At 46.2% G+C, this 23,922-nt stretch overlaps 1 protein-coding gene across 5 annotated transcripts in view; it reads left to right on the forward strand.

Moving 5' to 3' along the window:
• GRK4 (G protein-coupled receptor kinase 4) overlaps positions 1-23,080 on the forward strand; it is a 92,738-nt gene extending 69,658 nt beyond the window's left edge. For 3 of the 5 annotated variants that reach the window (XM_087434838.1, XM_087434836.1, XM_087434839.1), the window contains 7 exons: positions 3,449-3,486; positions 12,092-12,181; positions 13,286-13,494; positions 18,654-18,791; positions 21,009-21,146; positions 21,657-21,794; positions 22,934-23,080. In XM_087434838.1, the coding sequence (XP_087290964.1) occupies positions 3,449-3,486; positions 12,092-12,181; positions 13,286-13,494; positions 18,654-18,791; positions 21,009-21,146; positions 21,657-21,794; positions 22,934-22,978 (796 nt within the window). In that variant the 3' untranslated portion in view covers positions 22,979-23,080. The remainder of the gene's footprint in view (positions 1-3,448; positions 3,487-12,091; positions 12,182-13,285; positions 13,495-18,653; positions 18,792-21,008; positions 21,147-21,656; positions 21,795-22,933) is intronic. The other 2 variants (XM_087434837.1, XM_087434840.1) reach the window with 2 other exon arrangements.
• Positions 23,081-23,922: the final 842 nt, after the last annotated feature.

Below are 23,922 nucleotides of genomic sequence, written 5' to 3' on the forward strand. Positions count from 1 at the left end.
TCCTAAGCTCAGGTCCTTCTCTGAACATCCAGACTCCCCGTGCGAGCAGGTCGTCATTTTGTAAAATGCCTAGGCAGCAACTCAGAATGGCTGTTTTCTTATCACACCCGCACATCAAGAACATTGCTGCTAATGCCCTTTGGTTGGAGCAGAGCTATTTTTCAAGACCACGGTCTAAATATTTAGGCCATACTGAAGTTCCAGTTAAGCCAGAGTTCTGGAACCTTCAACTATGGCTGTGCCAGTCCATGCTGTTCTCTTCACCTTACTCCAGAAATGTGCCCAGCAGGCTGTCCCCGCTGTCTTCTCTGTCTGTGCACAGTCTCACTCCTCAGGAGAGGCTGATAATGGAAAACAGGGGCAGCAGGAGAGAGCAGGCTCACTGGGACACGGGAGGAGCAGGCAGTGGTTCAAGCCTTAGTCTCCAGAAGTCATCTTCAGTTTTGCCATCTCAGGATAATTCACGACCTAGAGCAGGTCAGGAAATGGGATCCGGATGGGAAAGTACTTTTTTATCAAGAAGAGGAGGGGCGTGAAGCCCGGCAATGAGCTTCTGGCAAACCAGAACATGGAGGTACAAGATGACTTAACTGGCCTGAGAACACAACAGATCACATCCAGGTTACACCCAGGTCAGTAGGTTCGCTTGGGCAGGGGTTACCAAAAAGCCAGAAGACACCCTTACTTCCTTCTATCCTCAGCTTTGGTCAGACCCTCGTGTGTGTGCTGAACTTTGTTTGTCTTCCTGGTTTAAGATTAAGATTAGATCATCCCTTTTCAACCCAAAAGGAGCTGAAAAGATCACCTAGGAAACCCCTTCACTTCACAGTTGAGGAAACCAAGCCCTGGGGGCTGAGTGACCTGCCTGGTGATGAGGCAGCCCCAGACTTGGAGATGGGTGAAGAGAACTGCTGGTTGATTAACAGCCTGGAGAGAGAGTTTTTGATGGAAGCTCCAAGAGATGACAGCACTTTGTAGCCTAGAGCTGTGACGCTCATTTACTCCTACATATCCAGTGAGCAGGTGTGGGGTGGGGTGTAAGCAAGTATGGCTTTGGCCTTTGTCCCATCTGCTCATTTAGCTTCTGTGTGACCCACTTCATTTTGCTACAGCTCAAGAGCAGCACTTTGTCTATAGCTGCTCCACAGAGGTTTTGTGACAGTTACAGGAGACGGTGTACGTGAAGTGCCTAAGCACAAGTCTCGGCCTAGGGTGAGCATCGATAGACATCAGTGACGTTATCACTGTGCTACTGTCATTATCTTGTGGAATATATCCAACGCGCTTCCTTTCAGAGCACAGTGATCGGCTGTGGATGGTGACAGCTGAGTGTAGAGCTGGAGGGAGTGGTTTAGGGCAGGGCTTCTCACGCTTTAAAGAGCAGTGAATCCCGAGGACCAGGAGAAGATGTAGGCTCTGAGTCAGTAGGTCTCGGGCTGGGCCCAAGATCTGCATTCTGTCCAGCCCTGTAGCAATACTGGCCCACACTTCAAGCAGCAAGGCTTTAGGAAGTCTCATGAGACGAATTTAAAGATGGTTGGGCAGGTGTTCTGTTGATGTTCAGTATAAGACTGCGTAATTGAGGAGGCTATGGAAGTTCCATGTCAAGGAGGGTTGCTTTTGTTTTGTTTTGTTTTTTCTTTTTTTGAGGAAGATCAGCCCTGAGCTAGTACCTGTTGCCAATCTTCCTCTTTTTGCTTGAGGAAGATTGTCACTAAGCTAACAACTGTCCCAATCTTCCTGTATTTTGTATGTGGGTCGCCTCCATAGCATGGCCATCCGCAAGTGGTGTAAGTCCACTCCCAGGATCCGAACCTGGGCTGCCTAAGTGGAGCGCGCTGAACTTAACTGCTATGCCACTGGGCCAGCCCCAGGTTGCTTTGTTTTTAATAACGTTTATTAGAATTCTTTTTAATACAGAAAAGAATAAAGGAAAACACAAAAATGCCCATCATCCCATCTAGGTAATGCAGGAGCCTGTGCACATGGCCAGAAAATGCAAATACAGAAGGCACCCATTCCAAGCCCTCCACCCCCAGTCCCTCTCTCCGAGGAGACCTTTAACACAGTGGCATGGGCATCTTTCCAGAAAACATTTCTACACAGCTACCCATGCATGCGTTCACCTCTCTCTGAGCTACCGAGCAGGATCATCTCTCATCTCTTCCTGGGAGTATGGTTTTACACTAACTGCAGCCTGTGGTGTGCTGAGGAGTGCTCGCTTTAGCTTGTTCTTGGTTCTGCGAGAGCTGTCTCTTTACAGACCTTTCCTGAGACCATCCTCCTTCCATTCGTTGTCACTTCCACATCGTTTGTTTCAGTGGTTATCTGGCTTCAGTTCCTTCTGTAGGTTCTAGTGATGTGACCACAGATTAAGGGGCGATGCTCAGGGGAGATGGATTGTTGTGATAGGACCACACTTGAAATCAAAGTTAAATATAAATCCTTTGAAAAATAATTGTTTTTCTCTCTAAGGGAAAAAAACAAATAAGTAGTTTGAGATGTTACATTGAAATGTTTTCGTCTGTAGTGATTTACATTTATTCGATGTTTGTGGTACCCCTCTACGTTCACAATGAACTACGAATGACAGTCACTAACGTTTTCTACACGCTGCCTTCCGTGAGGCCTGAGCTCACCCAAACCTGCCCAGGCAGGAAACGGGGCGGGTGTTGTTGTCACTCTGTTTTACAGACGAGGACACTAAGGCTTAGAGAGGTTACGGACACACCGCTGAAAAGCGGCAGAGCCAGGATTTGGATCCATGTCTGTCTCACCCCCAAAATTGAGTTATTCTAGTATGGGAAATTTTCAGTTGCTGACATTTTTATTTTTTTTATTTTTTATAATTTTATTTATTTATTTATTTATCCCCCCAAAGCCCCCGTAGATAGTTGTATGTCATAGCTGGACATCCTTCTAGTTGCTGTATGTGGGACACGGCCTCAGCATGGCCGGAGAAGCGGTGCGTCGGTGCGCGCCCGGGATCCGAACCCGGGCCGCCAGCAGCGAGCGTGCGCACTTAACCGCTAAGCCGTGGGGCCGGCCCCTGACATTTTTAAAAGTATATTAATAATAAGAGAAATTGAACCAAGTTTATTAAGGACTAATTCCTTGCTACTGGGCTGCACGTTTCATCACTGAAATGTCTTCATTTAATCTGTATACCCACGCGAAGCAGTTGATTTCACACTGTCGTCGTAATGCACGTTGTCTGTTGAAGTGAGTCCTTTGTAGGATCCTTGTCCTTGTGTGTGATGGCTGAAGCCTTGCGACAACATGAATGGCTTGTAACTTGATCCACAAAGGGTGGCTTTGCCATCTGCTGTCTGTGCTATTGCTCATAGCATAGAGACGTCACATCTGTGGTTATTTCTGCTGGGTGCTGGTGAATCACAGTGTCAACTTCTGAATAATTGAGCTTTTTTTGTTGTTTCTTCCTTTGTAGAGACTTAAAGCCTGAGAATATTCTCCTTGATGATCGTGGTAAGTGACTGAGCCTTTCACGTCTGAAGCATAGATTTTTTATTTATTGTGAAATTTTTGTTGTACATTATTGTTTGTCAGTCACCATATAAGTGCATCCCTCCACCCTTTGTGCCCACCGCCCACCGCACTAGCCCCTGGTAACCACAAAACACTTCTATCTGTCTGCGTGTTGGTTTATCTTCCACATACGAGTGAAATCATGCACTGTTTATCTTTCTCTTTCTGGCTTATTTCGCTTAACATAATAACCTCCAGGTCCATCCTTGTTGTTGCAAATGGGACGATTTTGTCTTTTTTTATGGCTGAGTAGTATTCCATTGTATATATATACCACATCGTCTTTATCCAATCATCAGTCAAGGGACACGTGGGTTGTGAAGCATAGATTTTGTTAAGAGGGACTTGGATACAGAAAATTAATGTGAACTTAGCCAGTTAATGCAGGATAGAAACAACAACAAAAAGAGAAACTCTTTGGTACGCGTTCATTAAAAATTATAGTACAGATAACATTGTCATTCCCCTCTATTTAGGCAAGAAGCAGATGGTCATAATTTTCAGTTAATAGTTGAGGTTTAGAAGCATATTAAGGGCCGGCCTCGTGGCTTAGCGGTTAGGTGCGTGCGCTCCGCTGCTGGTGGCCCAGGTTCGGATCCCGGGCGCACCGACACACCGCTTCTCCGGCCATGCTGAGGCTGCGTCCCACATACAGCGACTAGCAGGATGTGCAGCTATGACATACAACTATCTACTGGGGCTTTGGGGGAAAAAAATAAATAAATAAAATTATAAAAAAAAAAGTCATCGTATTAAAAAAAAAAAGAAGCGTATTAAAGTAAACTCATAAGAACATTTTTCTCTCTCCTATTTCTTGCTGTTGACCCACATCTTGTTGTATTCCTTAGATATGTATTGCCATGCCTTCCTAAACCATAGCATGCTGCTCTTGGTGCTAGCCTCTTTTCACAGAGCAGGAGCTCAGATAGCTGCATGAGCTCTCTTTGACTGGCAGCTGGGCACCCTGTAAAGATGGCCCTTTGGGGCTGGATCTTTGTCAGCAGCACTGGTGCCCACTCAGACTTCGGTTCTCTGGGTGCCGACTGCACCAGAGAATGTAAGACCTGTTGCCACGCCTACTATAGCTGATGTATTAACAAGTAACCACATAAGCAATATTGGGAGGGAACTTTTTTCAGGAGATTTTTTTGGCTGTCTGAGAAGTCTTACAGTCTAGTGGAGAGCATGAGACCAGGCTAAGATGACTCCTATAAAGGAGAAGAGGGCCGTATTTAAGACAAAGCCTCCTGAAGGCAAATGTGGGGTACTTTTAATGCAAAGACCCCTTTTATACAGACTCTGCCAAGCTTTCCTGCTTGTTATCTAATTGATGCATGAAACAGCCACCTTGGGAGGAAGGTGATGAATTCTCATTTTATCTAGAGTAATACCAAGATCTGTAAGTATCTTGCCCAAAGGCGTGTCCATAGCTTCTGGCTCTTAGCCAGAATAGTTCGATTTATGAACATAGTTATAGTTCTATATATTTGGGTCTCCTTTAATTTCTCTCAATGTCACTTGGTAGTTTTCATTGTAATGGTGTTTTTTACAAAAGGTAACACATTTTTGTTATTTGATGTTTTTTAATGGTATTGTTTTTAAAACTTCACTTTCGGGCCGGCCCCGTGGCTTAGCGGTTAAGTGTGTGTGCTCCGCTACTGGCTGCCCAGGTTCGGATCCCGGGCGCGCACCAACGCACTGCTTCTCCGGCCATGCTGAGGCTGCGTCCCACATACAGCAACTAGAAGGATGTGCAGCTATGACATACAACTATCTACTGGGGCTTTGGGGGGAACAATAAATAAATAAAAATCTTTTAAAAAAAAACTTCACTTTCTATTTGCCTATTGCTGATATTTAGAAATACAATTTCTTCTATTATTTATATTTTGTAATAGTGTCTGATACATTGTTACAATTGATGAACCAACATTGGTACATTATTATTAACTAAAGTCCATAGTTTACCTTAGGAGTCACTCTTTGTGTTGTGCATTCTGTGGGTCTTGACAAATGTATACTAATGATATATGTATCATACAGAATAGTTTCACTGCCCTCAGAGTCCCCTGTGCACCACTTATTTGTCCTTCCTTCCCTCCCCCCAAGCCCTGGCAACCATTGATCTTTTTACTGTCTCCATAGTTTTGCCTTTTCCAGAATGTCATCTAATTGGAATCATACAGTGTATAGTCTTTTCAGATTGGCTTCTTTCACTTAGTAATATGCATTTAAGTTTCCTCCATGTCTTTTCATGGCTTGATAGCCCATTTCTTTTTAGCATTGAGTAATATTCCATTGTCTGGATGATCTACAGTTTGTTTATCCATTCGCCTTCTAAAGAACATCTCGGTTGCTTTTAAGTTTTAGCAATTATGAATAAAGCTGCTATATAAACATTCATGTGCAGGTTTTTGTATAAACATAAGTTTTCAACTCCTTTGAGTATATACCAAGCAGCTGGATTGCTGGATCATATGGTAAGAGTATGGTTAGTTTTGTAAGAAACCACCAAACTGTCTTCCAATGTGGTTGTACCACTTTGCGTTCCCACCAGCAACGGTGAGAGTTCCTGCTGCTCCACATTCTCGTCAGCATTTGCTGTTGTCAGTGTTTTGAATTTTACCCATTTTAGAATGTAGGTGTGGAGTGGTATCTCACTGTTGTTTTAATTTGCAATTCGCTAATGATATATGATGTGGAGTATCTCTTCATAGGCTTACTTGTCATCTGTATATCTTCATTGTGAGGTATCTGTTCAGGTCTTTGGACCATTTTTTAATTGGGTTGTCATTTCTTATTGTTGAGTTTTAAGAGTTCTTTGTATATTTTTGATATCAGTCTTTTATCAGATAGATGTTTTACAAAGATTTTCTCCCAGTCCATGGCTTGTCTTTCATTCTCTTAGTAGTATCTTTCACAGAGCAGATGTTTTTATTTTTTTATTTTTTTGTGAGGAAGATCAGCCCTGAGCTAACATCCATGCCAATCCTCCTCCTTTTGCTGAGGAAGGCCGGCTCTGAGCTAACATCTGTGCCCATCTTCCTCCACTTTATATGGGGACGCTGCCACGGCATGGCCTGACAAGCAGTGCATCGGTGTGCGCCCGGGATCCGAACCCCGGGCCGCCAGCAACGGAGCACGCGCACTTAACCACTATGCCACAGGGCCGGCCCTGGATGTTTTTAATTTTAATGAAGTCCATCTTATCAATTTTTTTTTCATGGATTGTGCTTTTGGTTACAATTGCAATTGACTTTACATCTAGTGACCTTCTTAAATTCACTTAATTCTAAAAGTTTGTAGATTCTTTTGGATTTTCTACACAGACCATCCTGCCACCTGCAGATGACTGTTTCATGTCTGCCTTCCCAATTCTGAAGCCTTTTGTTTCTTTTTCTTGCCTTGTGACACTAGGTGGGACTTTCAGTACGATGTTGACTAGAAGTGGTAATAGTGGGCATTCTTTTCTTGTTTTGGATCTCAGGGGCAGCCTTTCAATATATCACCAGTAAGTATGAAATTTGCTGTAGTATCTTGGTAGAAATTCTTTATCAGATTTAAGAATTTTCCTTTTTTAAAAAATAATGAATGCTGTTGAATTTTGTCAGTGCTTTTTTCATCAAGATGATTATATGATACTCTTTTTTTCTGTTAATATAGTTAATTCACCAGTTAATTTTCGAACATTAAACTAACCTTCCATTCCTGAAATAAATCCAACGTGGGCATAATGTGCTATCCTTTACATAGATTGCTAGACTCTGTGTCCTGATGTTTGGAGGAGGAAGCTGGTTCCGTTCTTGAGGCCCTCGATCTCCAAGTTTGCCTCTCCAGTGCACCTGAATGCCAGAGTCCGTGCTGGTGTCTCTGCCCCAGCAGCCGTCTCCAGGGCTCCAAATCTTGACTCAGCCTCCAGCTGCTCCCAGCCTCGGTTAGAATCCAGGTGGCAGCACCTGGAGGGTCTCCATGAGAGTCCCCCACTCCCAGTCAGCAGGCTCTGGTTTGCCCAGGGTTTGCAATTGCTTCTGAGGAAAACACCTGCTGCCCTTCATCAGTTCACCTTAGTGTGGTTCTCCGCTCGAAAGATTTAGTCCATCGAGTCTAGTCACTGCCGTGGTGCGCTGGTGCCTGTAATTTGTGACTTTTGTGATTTGCTCTCCTCGATGTGGTCAGTAGTAGCGTGGGCGCACCGCGACCTTCTCCATCTCGCCCAGAAGCAGGAGCCCAGCATCATTTCTGTGGTAATTACTGTGTTAGTTGTGCTTATACCCCATGGAGTTGGTCACATTCCAGTGAAGAATAGAAAGGAATGACAAAACTTTGTTTTGCTTTGCTTGATTTCGGGGGACTTTTAACTTTCTTTTCTTCTAGTTTTCCTACTCTTAGTTTTTAAAAATGTAATCGTAGCTCTACTTTAGTTTCTATGACTTAAACAACACAATTGATTCTAGGATTTTTACTATCATGCAATTAAAATTCCTAAGAACTAATTTCCACCAGTACATCAGAGTAACATGATTGTCTGTGTAAATACTTCTCCATTTCCCTTCTTGACAACTTGTTAGGTTTTCTGTTTTCTTAAAGCAGAACTTGACATTTGTGGTGGAATTAGGTAAAAAAAAAAACCTGAGAATCATCTGTTCTAGATTGTGAGGTGCATTTACTCTTTGTCCTAAATATGGCAGCACTCTTCTTTGCAAACTTATAAATTAAGGAGGACTTGGTTTCTGAAATGCAGCTGGGGGTTGAGATAACAAAGAAAACGGTATCATGCTTGTATTTTCTAAAGAAGAGGCCTCAGTTTTATGGAATAGATATATTCCTTAAAAATGAGATAAATAGTTTTTGTAAAAACCAGTAGCATTTTATAATTGACAGTGATTTTAAAGCAAATCCTGTACATCATATTCTTCTGTCTATAAAATAGATATTATTTTTTAACATAAACACAATGCTATTATTACATCCTGAAGTATTTAATAATTCCTTAATATCACCTATATCCCATTGGCTTTAAATCTGCCTTAATTATTTAATAAACATTTTTATAGTTGCATATTGGAATATTCAATGAAGTCCACATTACATTTGGTTGATATCTTGTTGAGTCTTTTTTAGCTTCATAGGTTCTTCCTCCCTGCTTCTTTTTGTCATTTGTTTGTGAAACCAGGTGTTATGGGCCAAGTTCTGCCCCTCCGAAATTGATGTGAAGCCCTAACTCCCAGTACCTCATAATGTGATGTATTTGGAGATAAGGTCCTTAAAGATGTAACTAAGGTTAAATGAGGTCATTGGAGTGGGCCCTAATCCACTATGACTGGTGTCCTTATAAGAGGAGATTAGGACAAAGACGGATGTGAAGACACAGGGAGAGGGTGATCTTCTACATGCCAAAAGGATAGGCCAACCCTTCCGACACCTTGATCTTGGACCTCCAGCCTCCAGGACCATGAGAGAATAAATTACTGTTGTTTAAGCCCCGCAGCCTGTGGCACTTTGTTATGGCAGCCTGGCAGATGAGTACACAGACATTTGTCCTATAGAATTTCCCATGCTGTAGATTTGGCTGGATTTAACGTGTTCCCTCTCCCCTGTTTTTCCTGTAAGCCGGTGGTTAGATCTGGAGGCTGGAATATGTCCAGGTTTGATTGTTGGTGCGCATACTTCATGTGTACTTCCTGTTATATTACATCAGGCGGCATATGATGGCTGAGTGTCTCTTGTTATGGTGTTCAGATTGATCAGTGGTTGCAAATGTTGTCAGCCTGATCCATCCATTATTCAGTTCCTGCCAGCCTTTCACTTGATGACTTAATGATCAATATTGAGATCCATCATTTCACCGGGATTATAAAATGATGATATTCTAATTCTGTCATTTCTTTTGCACTTATTTGTGCAAAAAGAACTTTGCTTCATCAACATTTATTTACCTGTTTGTTCAGGAAAAGCAGGTAAAATACTTGAATACTTCCCTTTATTTCCACTTTTCAGAATATCGTGTTAGTTCTCCAAGATGACCAATGAGGTTTTTGTTTTTTTCTGTTTTGGTATCATTATGAACTTGTGGATTTTAACACTTTGGTATATTTTAATCTATTGGAGTCATTATTCCTTTTGCTGTTTGGATTGTCCCATCTTTGGCCAGGGGATCTCCATTCGTCTTTAAGAACTGCCTTGTTTTATGCTAGAATCAAATGTTCCAGGATTATCGTGCACACGTGCTGACCGAGACTTGAGATCAACCATTTCTCCAAAGGGCCCTGGTCCTCTCTGTGGAAAGCAGCATCGTGAGACCACAGTCTGGGTACCACGGTGCTCATTACTGTTGCATTGGTCGTTCATCCTTGGCCTTTTCAGTGTACAGAGAAAAAACTGTTTGTTTGAAGAAAATATTCATCATGGATTCCTATTGATATTTCCAATTCTCATTTAACTTCTTCATTTCACGTTTGTGTTTTTTTTCTCCTCATGCTGAAAATATTAGTTCCTATTGACGTTAACATAATTACAGTATTTTTCTCCACTTTGCTTTTTTTTTTGGTGAGAAAGATAGTCACTGAGCTAACATCTGTGCCCATCTTCCTCCACTTTGTATATGGGACGCCGCCACAGCATGGCTTGATGAGCGGTGTGTAGGTCCACGCCCTGGATCTGAACCCGCGAACCCCGGGCTGCTAAAGTGGAGTGTGGGAACTTAACCACTACTCCACCGGGCCAGCCCTTCTACTTTGCTTTTTTAATCTATAACAGAGATCACTCTACAATACAAAATGGAGATCTTCCTTATTCCTTTGTCTGGCTGCCTACAGATGAACTGGCTTGGTTTGCTCAGTCCCCCCCGATAGATCACAGGCTATCCCCGTCTTTTGCTGTTTCAGTTAGTGCTGCAATGCATAGCCCTGTGCACGTCATTTCTTGTTTTTCTAGTGGATCCTTGGGATGATTCCTAGAAGTGGGAGCGCTAAGCTCAAGTTTTGCCAGGTGTTGCCAGATTCCTCTTGGGGGCGCTGTGCTAGTTTGTATCCCCACCAGCACAGTGAGTGTCCCTGCTTCCCCATAGCCCTGACAACCGACTGTGCTCTCAAACTTTGAGTTTTTGTCAGTTTGTCAGTGGTTTTACTTTTCATTTCTCAGTTTAAAACATCACTTTTTAAAAGAAAAATAAGACAGAGATACTTAAAATTTCACAACATGCCAGTACTCTACTTAAACATAAAATACATAAAAGCTGCATTATTGAGAGAATCTTTTTGTTTGAATGGAAACTGAGCCACACTAATAAATGGCAGACCTGGGACTCAACACAAGGCCACGTGGCCCCAGAATCTGCTCTAACCCCTCTCCCCTCCTGCCTCCCCAAGGGTGGACGTGTGACAAGGGCATAATGTGATTCATAATGTGGTGCAGGCTAAGTCAGAGGTCCATTTTTCTGTCTGAAGCATAATGCAGACTGTTTTAAAATGATTTCAGTGCCTTGAAGGACATGTTGCCTATTTTTCATCTTCAGGAAATATTTGCTGTTGATTCATTCATTTCTTTGATAAATACTTATTGAGCACCTGCTGTATGCGGGTACTGTATTAGAAGCTGGGGACACAGTGGTGAATAAGCTGAGCAAGGTGTCTGTCTCCCGGGCTGGTTTATCTTTCTAGAGTCTCAAAAGAATGTTTTCCATAATTTGTTATTTTAATAAGGAATTTAATAACTATTTAAGTCTTCCTATATAACGGCATTAACACATAACGTAGGTTTTTTTTTTTTTTGTGAGGAAGATCAGACCTGAGCTAACATCCATGCCAATCCTCCTCTTTTTGCTGAGGAAGACCCTAACATCTATTGCCAATCCTCCTCCTTTTTCTCCCCAAAGCCCCAGTAGATAGTTGTACGTCATAGTTGCACATCCTTCTAGTTGCTGTATGTGGGACGCGGCCTCAGCATGGCCGGAGAAGCGGTGCATCGGTGCGCGCCCGGGATCTGAACCCGGGCCGCCAGTAGTGGAGCGCACGCACTTAACCGCTAAGCCACGGGGCCAGCCCCACATAACGTAGTTTTTAAGTGAAGTTCCTTAATTTTGTTTTTTATTTCCTTGCCTCCATTACCATTTGTTCTTCAGAGAAAAACATCATATTATTTGTCTATTGTCCCTATATATAAGCCTACTGGTATTCTGATAGTGTTTATTTGCTGTTTCGTAGTTGATGTAGTATTCATTATAGTTTTTTTTATGTATCTGGTAGTTACATTGAAATAAAATAAATGCAATGCTTCTGTTTTATCAAGTGGTTGTATGTGGTTAAAGGGCTTCCTTACCAATAGCCAGGTATAAATCTAATTTCTTGCTGTTAGTGGAACTGAATGCATTGTATAGTATTTTACTAAATGTGGAAAAGTTAAATGTAATTTTAGATTTAAATGTTTTCGAGTATGAAATGCTATAATTTCCATCCATGGGTTTTTAGATTTTTTTTCCATTTTTTATTGTTGTTAAAGTGACAGCACGTCCCCCTATGATTTGTGTAATGTATTTGAACACACACAGGGCACATCCGCATTTCAGATCTTGGTTTAGCCGTCGAGATCCCAGAAGGGGAGACGATCCGCGGCAGAGTTGGAACAGTCGGCTACATGGGTATGTGAAAGACCACTGCAGCGCTCCTTGTTTCCTCCCAACAGAGAGAAATGAAAATGCGAATGCACCTGGAGGTCAGTTCTAACCCACTGGTAGGTAGCCTGGGGCGTTTGAAATCTGTGCCCAGCCAGTGTTGGAACTGCAGAGGAGTCCTGCAGTCCACCCTCCTCTTCTAGATGGGTGTGAGGCCCGTGGAGGTCACGCAGCTGAGTGCAGGCAGTCGGGACAGGACAGCAGGTCTCCTCACTCTGATGCTGCCACCCTCTGTGCACGTGCCCCGCAGACCCCTCGGGAAATCGTTGTTCCTTGGTTATTCTGAAGCCTCTGTGAACAGGAGGCCCTGGCCTTGGGTCAGCTCCCAAGGAATAACCTCACAGCTCCCAGCCCAACAGTGCCAGCTAGACCCAGGGCTGGCCTCTGACATGCAGGCACCTGAGTGCCTCTGCAGAGTTCTGCAGTGACACCCCGTGTCCCTCTGTTTCTGCTGTCACCTGCTGCTGGGGGTCTTGACTATGTTGGGAATAGATGGCCAATGCCCTTGGGGCGCCCATCTGTGTGGCTCTGCATGTTTGGAGGGAGCCTCCTCCTCAGGAGGCGGGGTCTTCCCTAGGGCACCGTTTTCCCGTGTTAGAGCCAGCCAGACGTTACTCTGTGACAATTCATTTCATGCTCTCTGAATAGTACAAACTGTTTCTATTAACAGCTTTATTGAAATACAATTCTTGTACCATAAAGTCCACCAAAGTCTGAAGTGTAGAGTTCAGTAGATTTCAGTCTATTTGCAGTTGTGCAACTGTCACCACTGTCTAATTTCATCACCTCAAAAAAGAAACCCAGTACCCATCAACAGTCACTCCCCGTCCCTCACCTCCCACCCTAGCCCTACCTTCTGTCTCCATGGACTTGTCTATTCTGCCTATTTCCTATAAATAGAATCATGCACTATTTCACCTTTTGTGTCTGGCTTCTTTGGCTTAACATGTTTTCAAGGTTCATCCATGTTGTAACAAATATTAAATTTATAATGTGTTATTTGGAATTAGTTATAAGAAGTTTTAAACCCCAAATTTAATTTAATTTAAATTTCCTGTATTTGTTATGTAGCTCCTGAAGTTATCAATAATGAAAACTATACATTTAGTCCTGATTGGTGGGGACTTGGCTGTCTGATATATGAAATGATTCAGGGACATTCTCCATTCAGAAAATTCAAAGAGAAAGTCAGACGGGAGGAGGTGGAACGAAGAGTGAAGAAGGACACTGAGGAGTATTCGGAGAAGTTTTCGGAGGACGCCAAATCCATCTGCAGGATGGTGGGTCGGGCTCCGGGGAGGCTGGGAATTACACGTCTGGCTCGTTCTAGTCGTTTTCCCTGGCAGCTGGGAAGACCCAGCAGTCCTCCTGTGGGTCTGCAGTGCCGCTGCCGACAGCACTCGGGCTCAGGAGAGGCACCCAGAGGTGGCTTCCTGATGCGAATGCCAGTCGGGCTTCCTCTCCAGTCAGACAGGACAGTAGGGAAAAGTTCCAGACGTCATCTGGGAAATGACATAATTGGGTTTCTGATCAATCAGAGTGAAGCAGAGTGGAGTTCATTGTTTGCTTTCTCAAAAGATGCTGCTGAAGGGAAGAGCATGCCAAGGTACTATCCTTTCAGAACACAGCTGAGCTTTGTTTCACTCACCAATTTCAAATGAAACTAAACAGAAAGCAGAACCTTCAGGGTATTTGAAACGGTGAGGTTTTTCTCTTCCCTTTAACTAGCTGCCAGGGACTCTAGTCATAATAGACACCCTGACTTGACGGCAGGCCTCGTGCCTGCCACCTTCCTTGATGTGGTAAGGGCTCCACAAGGCTGAGTGTCACAGCAGGGAGACAAGGCCCCTGAGGCACAGTCAGCTTGGTCTCTATGTGCCCTTGGGGCTGGGCCGGTTTCCCTCCTCCGTGCTGCCCAGACACTAAGTGAATGAGAGAAGCTCTCTCTGTCTCTTACTTATCTTAAGCCAGTACTTGTGATTTTCCAAGCACATTTTTTTCATTCAGCGAGGATTTGTTGAGCCTCTTCTATGGGACAAGCACTGTCCTAGGCATTGGGGATCCTGAGTAAAACAGACAAGAATTCTGCCATCCAGTGCTCTCATTCTACTGCAGGGTGGTGGGAATCAACAAGAAACAAAACAAATGAGGAAGATGTGTGGACTCTACAGGACAGGGAAGCATGGAGGGGTCGGGAGTGGGGGGCAAGGGAGGGATGGAATGGGGCAGGAAGCGAGGAGACGTGCCACCGACCTTGGGAAGCCATCACAGAGTTCTGAGGGGGTCACGTGCTTGGACTCGTGATCGCCAGGTGCTGGGAAGAGACTAGACAGGTTGGAGGGAGGCCAGCCGGGGCTTTGCAGCGATTCAGGTGAGAGTTGGGGGTGCTCAGACCTGGGTGGTGGCAGAGCCCGGTGAGAAATGGTCAGAGTCCAGCTGCATGGGAAGGTAGCACCCTGTAGGATTTGTGATGTGGTGGATGTGTGGGAAAGGTCCACACCACTGCAAGGAAGGGGAGAAGGGCTGGGGCAAAGCCCTGGTGGTGGGTGGGAGGACAGGACCTGGCGCCCAGTGGAGCATGTGAGCAGGAGGTGTGGGGCGGGTGGGGCTTGTGAATGTTCTCTTGTGGCTTCTGTCCTCTCGGGTCATCAGCTGCACGAGGGTAGGAGGGAGCCATTGGAGGTGTGAGGGAGGAAATGAGACTGAAGGGAGTTGGGGGTGATTCCTCGGCAGCATCAAGGGCCCATGTGGATTTAAAGGGAGATGGTGGCCCTGATTGTGTGTTGTGCTCCTGCCACACTCGGCGGGACGGTGCAGGTTTGGAACAGTTGGGGTGTTGGACTTGGCTGGTGCTGTGGTTTGCTTAAGTAGGTGTGAAGGAACTGGAGAAAGGCAGTGGGGCTGGGATATGCATGCAGAGGAGTGGTTGAATGATGGGCCCTGGAATCTCAGTGGGTTACAGAGGAGAATGAGGAGAGCGCAGATTCAGTAGATTACAGGGAGGAGTGAGCCACAGCTTGTTGGAGTCAGGGCTCCTCCTTGCCAGAGCTAGAAAGACGGGGGCCACACAGAGAGGAAGCTGCTTGAAATGCAGTAGACTGAGGGCTTTCTGGTCATGAAGAGTCTAGGATGTGACCCAGGGAGAGAGTGGCAGGGGCGGGGACGGAGGATCAGGTCGTTGGAGAGGAAGCCACAGAGAGGTGGAGCCTGGGTCCCCAAGAGCGTGTTGGAACCACCAGCAGTTATGCCTCATACTCAAGGATATCAATAACCACGGGAGTTGATGTGGCTGGAGAAGAGTTGTTTCGGTTTCCCTTTCCTTGTGTCTTTATAAGAAGTGTTGTGTCTTAGTGGCCTGTCACTGAGCAGTGGGCTCAGGCTGGCCTTTCTTCCAGCCAGCTCATTCTGCTTGACGCTGACAGTGTTTAGTCAGCTGCTGCATATTTTATACCATTCTGCTCGAGTTACTATTTATGTTCAGTTGATAAATATTGACTGAGCCCTTGCTACACACAAGACATTGACTGGGCTGCAGGAATGTGAAAATATAAATTAGAAATAGAGCCTACCCCTAAGGAGCTCACAGTTTAATGTGAGGCCTAATGGCAGGCCTAAAACAAACAAAAATAACTGTAATAAAAAAGCAGAATTTGATGGGTGCCATAAACAAGATAGAAACAAGGGGTTAAGGGCTCTCAGGGTGAGGAAATGCCGTTCTGTTGGAGGTGCTGGGGAAAGATGATGGTGTCTGAGTGAGGGTCAGTGTTGTGACTCAGAGAACAGGCTTTGAGGCAGGGCCCAGGGTCGAGTCTCGGCCTCCCACAACAAGCTTCCTTTCCAGCCCTCAGGTTTCTTGTCTATAGGGTATGGATGGTGCTGGGAGGATACAATGGAAGATGCGTGTGAAGTGTTTAGTAACACAGAAATCCTCAGTAATCGCTAAGAGGAGGAACAATGAGATCTTGAAGAGTGGGTTAAATTCTAACAAACAGGGATTGGAGGAGAGGGCATCTCAAGATGCAAGTTGATTTAAACAGCAGAGCAGAGGGGAGAGTGAGGATCTGCGGGGACAGGACAGTGGGCTGGGCCCCAGCACCCAGTGCACTTAAAGGGGGGCGCTACAGGCTTGTGCAAAGCTCTGCGCCCTCTCTGCCTGTTCCTCTGCCTGGCACCTGCTCCCAGCGCTCTGTGCTCATGTGCTGCGTAAGTGGCCTGAGCAGGGTTTAAGGTCAGAGTGTTGGGCTTGTGTATTACGGAAAGAAGAAAGGAAGGGAAGAGACAAAGTTGGCTTTTTACAGAAATCCAAATGGGAGGTCATAGTGACACTTGACACTTGGATAACTTTTTGTAATTTTCAGAGCTCTTTGACATAACTATGTCATCCAGTCCTCACAGTGGATTTCTAAGATGTTCTCATAGCCTTCATGGTTGAAAAATTAAGTTTGATTTTCATGACGTCCCATAGTCCATGGCAGCGGGCGAATTGGAGCCCAGGCTTTCTGACTATGGGTCCAAGGCTTTCCTCTGCCCTATGCTGCCTGGTAAGGCCATTGGACGGTGTGTGCTGGCACAGGCTTGATGATGGAGTCATGGAGTCCCTGAGATGTCAGAATTGTATTTGGCATTACACTTAATTTTCAGATATGTTTTTAATTAACAAAGCATGCAAAGAATAACTCCATCGAGCAGATCTTATCGAGCCCCTGCCCTGGGTACGTGCTGGGGATACAGCAGGACTTCCCACAGAGCCTGCCTTTAAGCTTCTTAGAAGCTTCGAGTCCTGCAGGACAGACTGGCACTAAGCAGTTACCCAAGTGATGTATTCATGTCAGTGGTGACGGGTATCCTAAGGGACAGGTCGAGGATTCTCTGAGGCAGGCAGCTGGAACCTGTGGTTTAGTAGGAGTCAGCCAGGCTAAGAGTTTCATGACAGTGTGTGTGCAGGTCCCAGGGCAGGCACAGCACGGCAAGTCTGAGGAGGCAGAAGTGAGTGTGCGCTGCTGCTGGAGCTCAGCTGGTGAGGCTGTAGGTGTGTGTGCGGGGGCGCCGCAGATAAGCTGGAACCAGAGTGTGCTCTGGTCTTTGCCTGGGACTTTGATTTATATTCACAAAAGCCACGGGTGCTGGCTGTGAGTCTAGGCCAGGGGTCAGCAAACTCTTCTGTGAAGGGCCGGATGTAAATATTTCTCAGGGTTTGCAGGTCTCTGTCACAGCTCTTCAGCTCTGCCATTGTAGTGCAAGAGCAGCCACAGACGTGGCTGAACTAACGAGCCCGGCTGTGTTCCCATGAAACCTTACGTACAAAATCAGGCAGCTGATGAGATGTGGCCTGTGGCTGCAGCCTCCCAGCCCCTGGTCTAGGCTGTATTTTATTATTATTTTATTTATTTATTTATTTGTTTGTTTGTTTGTTTGTTTGTTTATTTATTTTTGTGATGAAGATCAGCCCTGAGCTAACGTCCATGCTAATCCTCCTCTTTTTGCTGAGGAAGACTGGCTCTGAGCTAACATCTATTGCCAATCCTCCTCCTTTTTTTTTCCCCAAAGCCCCAGTAGATAGTTGTATGTCATAGTTGCACATCCTTCTAGTTACTGTATGTGGGACGCGGCCTCAGCATGGCCGGAGAAGTGGTACGTCGGTGCGTGCCCGGATCCGAACCTGGGCCGCCAGTAGCAGAGCGCGTGCACTTAACTGCTAAGCCATGGGGCCGGCCCCCTAGGCTGTATTTTAGAGGTCCAGATCTTTCCTGTGTTTTGAGCACAGCCAAACCTTTTTGATTGATAATAATTGTGGAGGAAGGCCTATTTGAATTTGTGACAATTATAAATATATAAGGAATACTTTTTATTTTATTTATTTCTTTATTTTTCCCCCAAAGCCCCAGCAGATAGTTGTATGTCATAGTTGCACATCCTTCTAGTTGCTGTATGTGGGACGCGGCCCCAGCATGGCCGGAGAAGCGGTGTGGCGGTGCGCGCCCAGGATCCAAACCCAGGCCGCCAGCAGCGGAGCGCGCGTACTTAACCACTAAGCCACGGGGCTGGCCCAAGGAATACTTCTGAAAGAGACACTTTCTATTAATTTTAAGGGTATACAATTTCTAGAACTAGGCTTGCTAAATTTTTGCCTCGTCTGAGGTCCTTGGTGATCTATTTAATGAATGCATTAAATGGTTTCTAATTATAAATATAACTTAGCATTGAAATGGTATCTCAAAGGCAAAACTTGAGTTTCAACTGCTTTTTGAAGCATCACATAGTCTAGATTAGTAAAATCAGAATTAATGAGGTTTATTTGATACTTTGAAATTTGAGTGACCTTTTTTGTTTAGATGGAGGTGCTCTTTGCCTAATTCTTTGGTTATTATTATGGGGATTTTCTGCGTTTTCTTTTTTATCATGGGAGCTTAAATTGACTCCATGTCTGCCTCTTACACAGTTACTCACCAAGAACCCCAAGCAACGCCTGGGCTGCAAGGGTGACGGAGCAGCTGGAGTAAAAGGACACCCTGTATTCAAGGACATTAACTTCAAGAGACTGGAAGCAAACATGTTAGACCCCCCTTTCTGTCCTGATGTGAGTACACTGCCAAGAGAGCAAGAGGGGGTCCAAGAGAGTGGGTCCATGGAACACAGTGGTTTTCAAGCAGTTACAGAACCACCTGGTGGTACAGCCTGGGTGTGGCTTCAGCCTGGTGGTGCCTCTTGATCTGGTTCTTCCTCCCTCCCCCACTCCCCACTTAGCCCCCCAGACCACTCCCCAGACCTGTCCTCACGGGCCTTCCCAGCAGCCCTCAGGCTCCCAAGGCCTGGTGTCTGGCGTGGGCCGTCATTGCTGGTAGAGCCGAGCCTGTGTCACTGCCCTGCTCAGAAACCTCAGGACCAGCTCACGACCTCCCTGGTGTGCCCTACAGGGCCCTCCGTGCTACCAGGGTCCCCTTTCTGCTGTCGGTGCTGACACGCTTGCTTCTTCAGTCTGGGATACGCTTCCCCACTCCGCGTCTCACGAGGTCCTGGCTCCACACTGAGGGTCCTGGAGCGGTCCCTTGAGCCTCCTCATGAGCGTGTTGTGGGCCCCAAATGAAGTCATGTCTCCAAGTGCTTAGCACAGGGCCCGGCACGTGTCAGTGCTTGGTGGGACTACCTGTTGATTAAAGTATAAATGAATGACAACAACATCCTGGACTCTGTCCTTAACAGTCCACTACAGGCGTGCTATAGAAATGTGAAGATAGTTCTGTGGGATAAGATGGGAGTAGGATGTACAATTAAAATATTTTTAGTTGTATAATTCAGGACTTATGTTTATTTTATATTCGTATATGTTATAGTAGTAACTTCTTCCTCTGGATTAGTTCACACATTACATGTTTATTGAATGCCTACCACCTGCCAGACACAGCTCTAGGTATTAGGGCCACGGGGAGAGGGAGAAAGCAAGGTCTCTGCTGCTGTGGAGCTCGCTCCATCCTGCAGCGATAGGCAGTAAAACAAATTACAAGATGCGGAAAAACACTGGACGGTGATAGTGCACCACAGGCACTTCACATGAGCCATCTGGCCTCAAGAGCCTTCTTTCCACCAGGCCCTGGGGCTGCTTGGGGTCTGGAGCAGGGAAGGCAGGCTGAAGACAGTCTTCTCTGAGGAGGGGGAGATGACACCAAGCACGGTACTGAGAAGTGTGGGGCAGAGCCTGCCAGGCAGCGGCTCTGGGGCTGTTCTGGGTGTTGCACTGAATTGAAGCAGAGGAACCCGTGGGGGCCAGTGCACAGTAGAGTCTGAGCGTAATGTGTCAGGCAGTTTTGTTTGAGTTGGGCAGGCAGTATGGGGTTCTGGACCTTCGGCCTGGGCTCAGTCCTCACCAGCCGTGCCTGGACTGTCTCCTGAGGGCGGGGCCTGCCATGTGGCTTGCATTTCCCCACCTTGCGGTAACTGACTGAAAGAATGACAACCGCTTTCAGAGAAGTTCTGACCAGTGACCAACGGAACATGACTTCTTTGATTATCACACTCATTGTCGTGTGCAAATTCAGGCACGCAGGTAGAACATTTCTCAGAACTGCAGGGTGCCTCTTGCATTAGCAGGGCCTGGCCCGGAGCTGCAGACTCCTGTGCCTTTTCTTCCTTATTCCCAGAATCGCAGGCAGCCGCACTGGAGGAGGCAGCAGCCTGGGCCTGGACATGCTCTGCCTGCTTGCCTGACTCCTTGTACCTGAGGACAGCAGTGCCAGGGTAGGGGCTGCAGGCCTGGGCTCCTGTCCCAGCGAAGGGGGTCTGCCAATCCACAGAGTGGAGCGGGAGGGGTCAGGCACCCTGCTGCCTGTGACGCCCTGATCGGCTGAAGACCACTAGATGACCTCTGACAGGGATAGTGAGAAGCGGGAGCTGTCGTTTTTTACTTAGACTTTACGCAGGGTGCTGTCCGTGAAGGAAGCCGAGGGCTGGAGGCAGGGGTGAGAGTCCCCGGCTGATGGTCTCCATCCTTCTCCACAGTATTCCAACAAGAGCACCCATCGTCTCCCTTCCTGATCCCCGGCCCCTATCTGTAATCCATCTTCCACTGCAGGAGAGGAGGATGGGAGCCTTTGTGGGCCAGTGTCCACAGGGTCTGTGACTCTGCAAGTTCCCTGGAGGAAGGATTAGAAAATGCCGCCAATGAGGAACTCGGCAAAGAAACAGGAATAGTAGGGTGTTGGTGCATCGACTTCACGTGCATTGTATTCGTAGTAATTAAGGAAACTAAGAAAGATTGCAGTCATCTGATGGTCGATGCCTCTTTGTTGTTGGTGCACAGCCACATGCAGTTTATTGCAAGGACGTCCTGGATATTGAGCAGTTCTCCACGGTGAGAGGAGTCTACCTGGACACCACAGATGACACCTTCTACAGTCAGTTTGTTACGGGGTGTGTCTCCATCCCCTGGCAGAACGAGGTACTGCCCTTTTCAGCATAGCAGGTTTATATTAGTCATAACAATGACAAAAGAAAAAATTATGTGTATATGTGTGCATAATAAACAATTTCCTCTTTAAAATATCTTTTTAGCTATTTTTACATACACACACATTTGCGTGTGTGTGTGTGTGTGTGTGTTTGAGACTGTGGTTGGAGGTGATATTTTGCATGGCCGCTGCCCCTTGTCCCTCGACAGGAGGTGGAATCCCATGGGGTCTTGCCAGCCCTGAGTCCCGTGCCTGAAGCAGAGCTGGCTGGCACCGTGGTTCCCATGGTAGTTAACTGCTTTAGGGGCATGCTCAAAAGAGGTGGCCCTGTTACCTCCCCCAAGAAGAGGTCAGGAAGCAGGGGAAGCAGGAATCGAGGGCGGGAACTGGAGTGGCCCTGGAGTGCTGAGCACGGGTGCCAGGTGGGAGGCGGCCAACTGACCTCGTGGTGTCATCCCCCACACCCCCCACTTCTCCATCCTGCTCCTCTGTGGATGCAGATGATTGAATCGGAATGCTTCAAGGACATCAACGAAAGTGCGAATGAGGAAAAGATGGCATTAAATGTAGAGGAGAGAGCACGTCAGACAGTTCCCAGACCAAAGAGAGGCTTCTTCTACAGACTCTTCAGAAGCGGGGTGAGAGTGATAAGACGGTTTGTTCTTTTGTTCTTTTTCAATGTGATGTGTTAAGTATTTCACCAAGGTAAAAACTTTCTTTTCTTTTTTCAATGCCTGTTACATAAGACATTTCCCATAGTTTAAGAGCCAGCCATATGGTGCTATTTGAGCCCAGCCGGAAGAATCCTCACAATGGTGTTTGCTGTTGGTGTGAAGACTCTTGTTCTGATCCCAAAAGAAGAAATGGCTTACCAACACTCAATAACAGATTCCTCTGTCAATGACAAAGCATTCTAAGCTAGGATCAGAATGCAGTGACTTGTAAAACAACCATAAAACAATACATATTATTTAAATTTGTACCTTACATGTTCTGATTCTTACAGCTGTTATCTCATTGGCCCACTTGCACAGGGAAAGCTGATTCTCTTTTGAAAATGGAAGAGTGGCTTGAAGAGACTTTTTTGTAGTAGCATTAAATTTAGAAAATTCTTTTTTTCCAAGTGAAGTTTTTCTCCTTGGACTAGTGGATTATCCTGCTTTGTACCCTGTCCGTTCTCAAGGACTTTATTCAGAGGTTGTCCACTAACATTCTAATCCATCTTTTTTCAGTATAAAAAACAAGCCTTAGGTGGTAAACGACTCTCAGAGTGCACTTACCATGACCACGTTTCTCTGAGAACTGGGGGTTAGGCGTGAATTGCCCGGTTGCTCTCCCGGACAGCCTGTCTCTCAGTGTGCAGTCAGTCCTGCTTGGAAACGCTCCTCACTCAGTTCCAACCTAGGAGGTGGAGCTGTTCAGGGAAACCTACAGCTGTTGGAACATAACTGTGCAGGATGAAGCCGTTCCTCGCCACAGCACTGCTTAGAGAAGGAGCCAGGGAGCCTCACTCCCTTGAAGCACTCTGCTCTGGACTGTGTAAGTTAATTGAGTGTGCAACCAAGTGTGAGGAGCAGAGCGAATCTGAAACATTTTCCATGTGTGTGAATTGAGCATCCTCCACATTGTGAAGTAAATAAGAGAAAATATTTAAGAGTTTTGCCTGCCTTAAAGTTAGCACTCCCAAAGTTTTTAAACTGTCGTATACACTTCAGGAAAGTTAAGGCAGTGTGCATTAGAAAAGTGACTGACCTGACCATTCTGCTGTCTGTCGCAGGGCTGCATTAAGGGCGAGAAGGAAGAGCTGCCCACGAGACTGTGACCGCTCACCGCATGAAGCTGGACCCCAGTGCCCAGAAGCACGTGCTCAGAGTTTCATCCTATCTGTGAATTGCAATAAATAGTGTGACACATCTTAAAACGTGCCTTTTGAGTCTGCAGATTTTTCTACGTTAGTACCTGAATTGTCTTTTCACTAAAGCTGGATTGAAGAAAAAGGACCACTGTGACGCCCAGAAACCCCCAGGGGTGGACACCTTGCCGCAGGGACTTGAGCTCCACGGGTGCCCATGGAGAGAGGAGGAGAGTGGGCGTGGGCATCAACCCAACAGTGTCCGGAGCCAAGGCTCCTGTTCCTCACTCGGGAGTGTCCTCCAGTGCTCTTGGAGGAGGGAGGCAGGTCGGGCCTCCTTTCTCTCCAGAGCCGTGGGGTTAGAAAGTCTTTGCCTGCTTACATTCATGTGGATGTCTACCATGCCTCACTTACCAAGAATTCTACCTTCCTGAGGTGCGCTCTTCCTGTGTGTGTGGCTTTGTGGCTAAGTTTTTACCTGGGCACTCCAATCTGCCCTCTGAAAGATGGTGTTCAGGACGTTGAGGTCAGGGCTTGGCTGTCAGGAGCTACTCACCCCAACTCTGAAGTGTGTTGGAAGGATTTCTATCACAGCGGCCTGGGCTTCTCAGGGACTGTGTGCGAGCCTCACATTGTTTGAATTGGTATCAGGTGACTTGAGTCAAAGGTTAAAGGCTGGATCCGAGAAGACCTGGGTTCAGGTTGTGGATGAGGAGCCCGCCCTTCAAGGTCCTAGCTGGCCCTTAGGGGTTTAGGAGCTCCCGACAAAGATTAAGGAATGCCTGAGTTCCAGAGTTCACTCTCCTTCAGCTATTGCTACCAAAAGAGGAAGGTGGAGCCCCTAACCTGGGTGGACACGTGGGTTTTGTTACCTGGGGAGGGACACTTGCACTCCCGAGTGAGGGGCTACCGCA

This window comes from Ceratotherium simum, chromosome 8 (genome assembly GCF_057802395.1).
Source record: "Ceratotherium simum simum isolate JZ-2026a chromosome 8, ASM5780239v1, whole genome shotgun sequence".
NCBI classification, from domain to species: domain Eukaryota; kingdom Metazoa; phylum Chordata; class Mammalia; order Perissodactyla; family Rhinocerotidae; genus Ceratotherium; species Ceratotherium simum.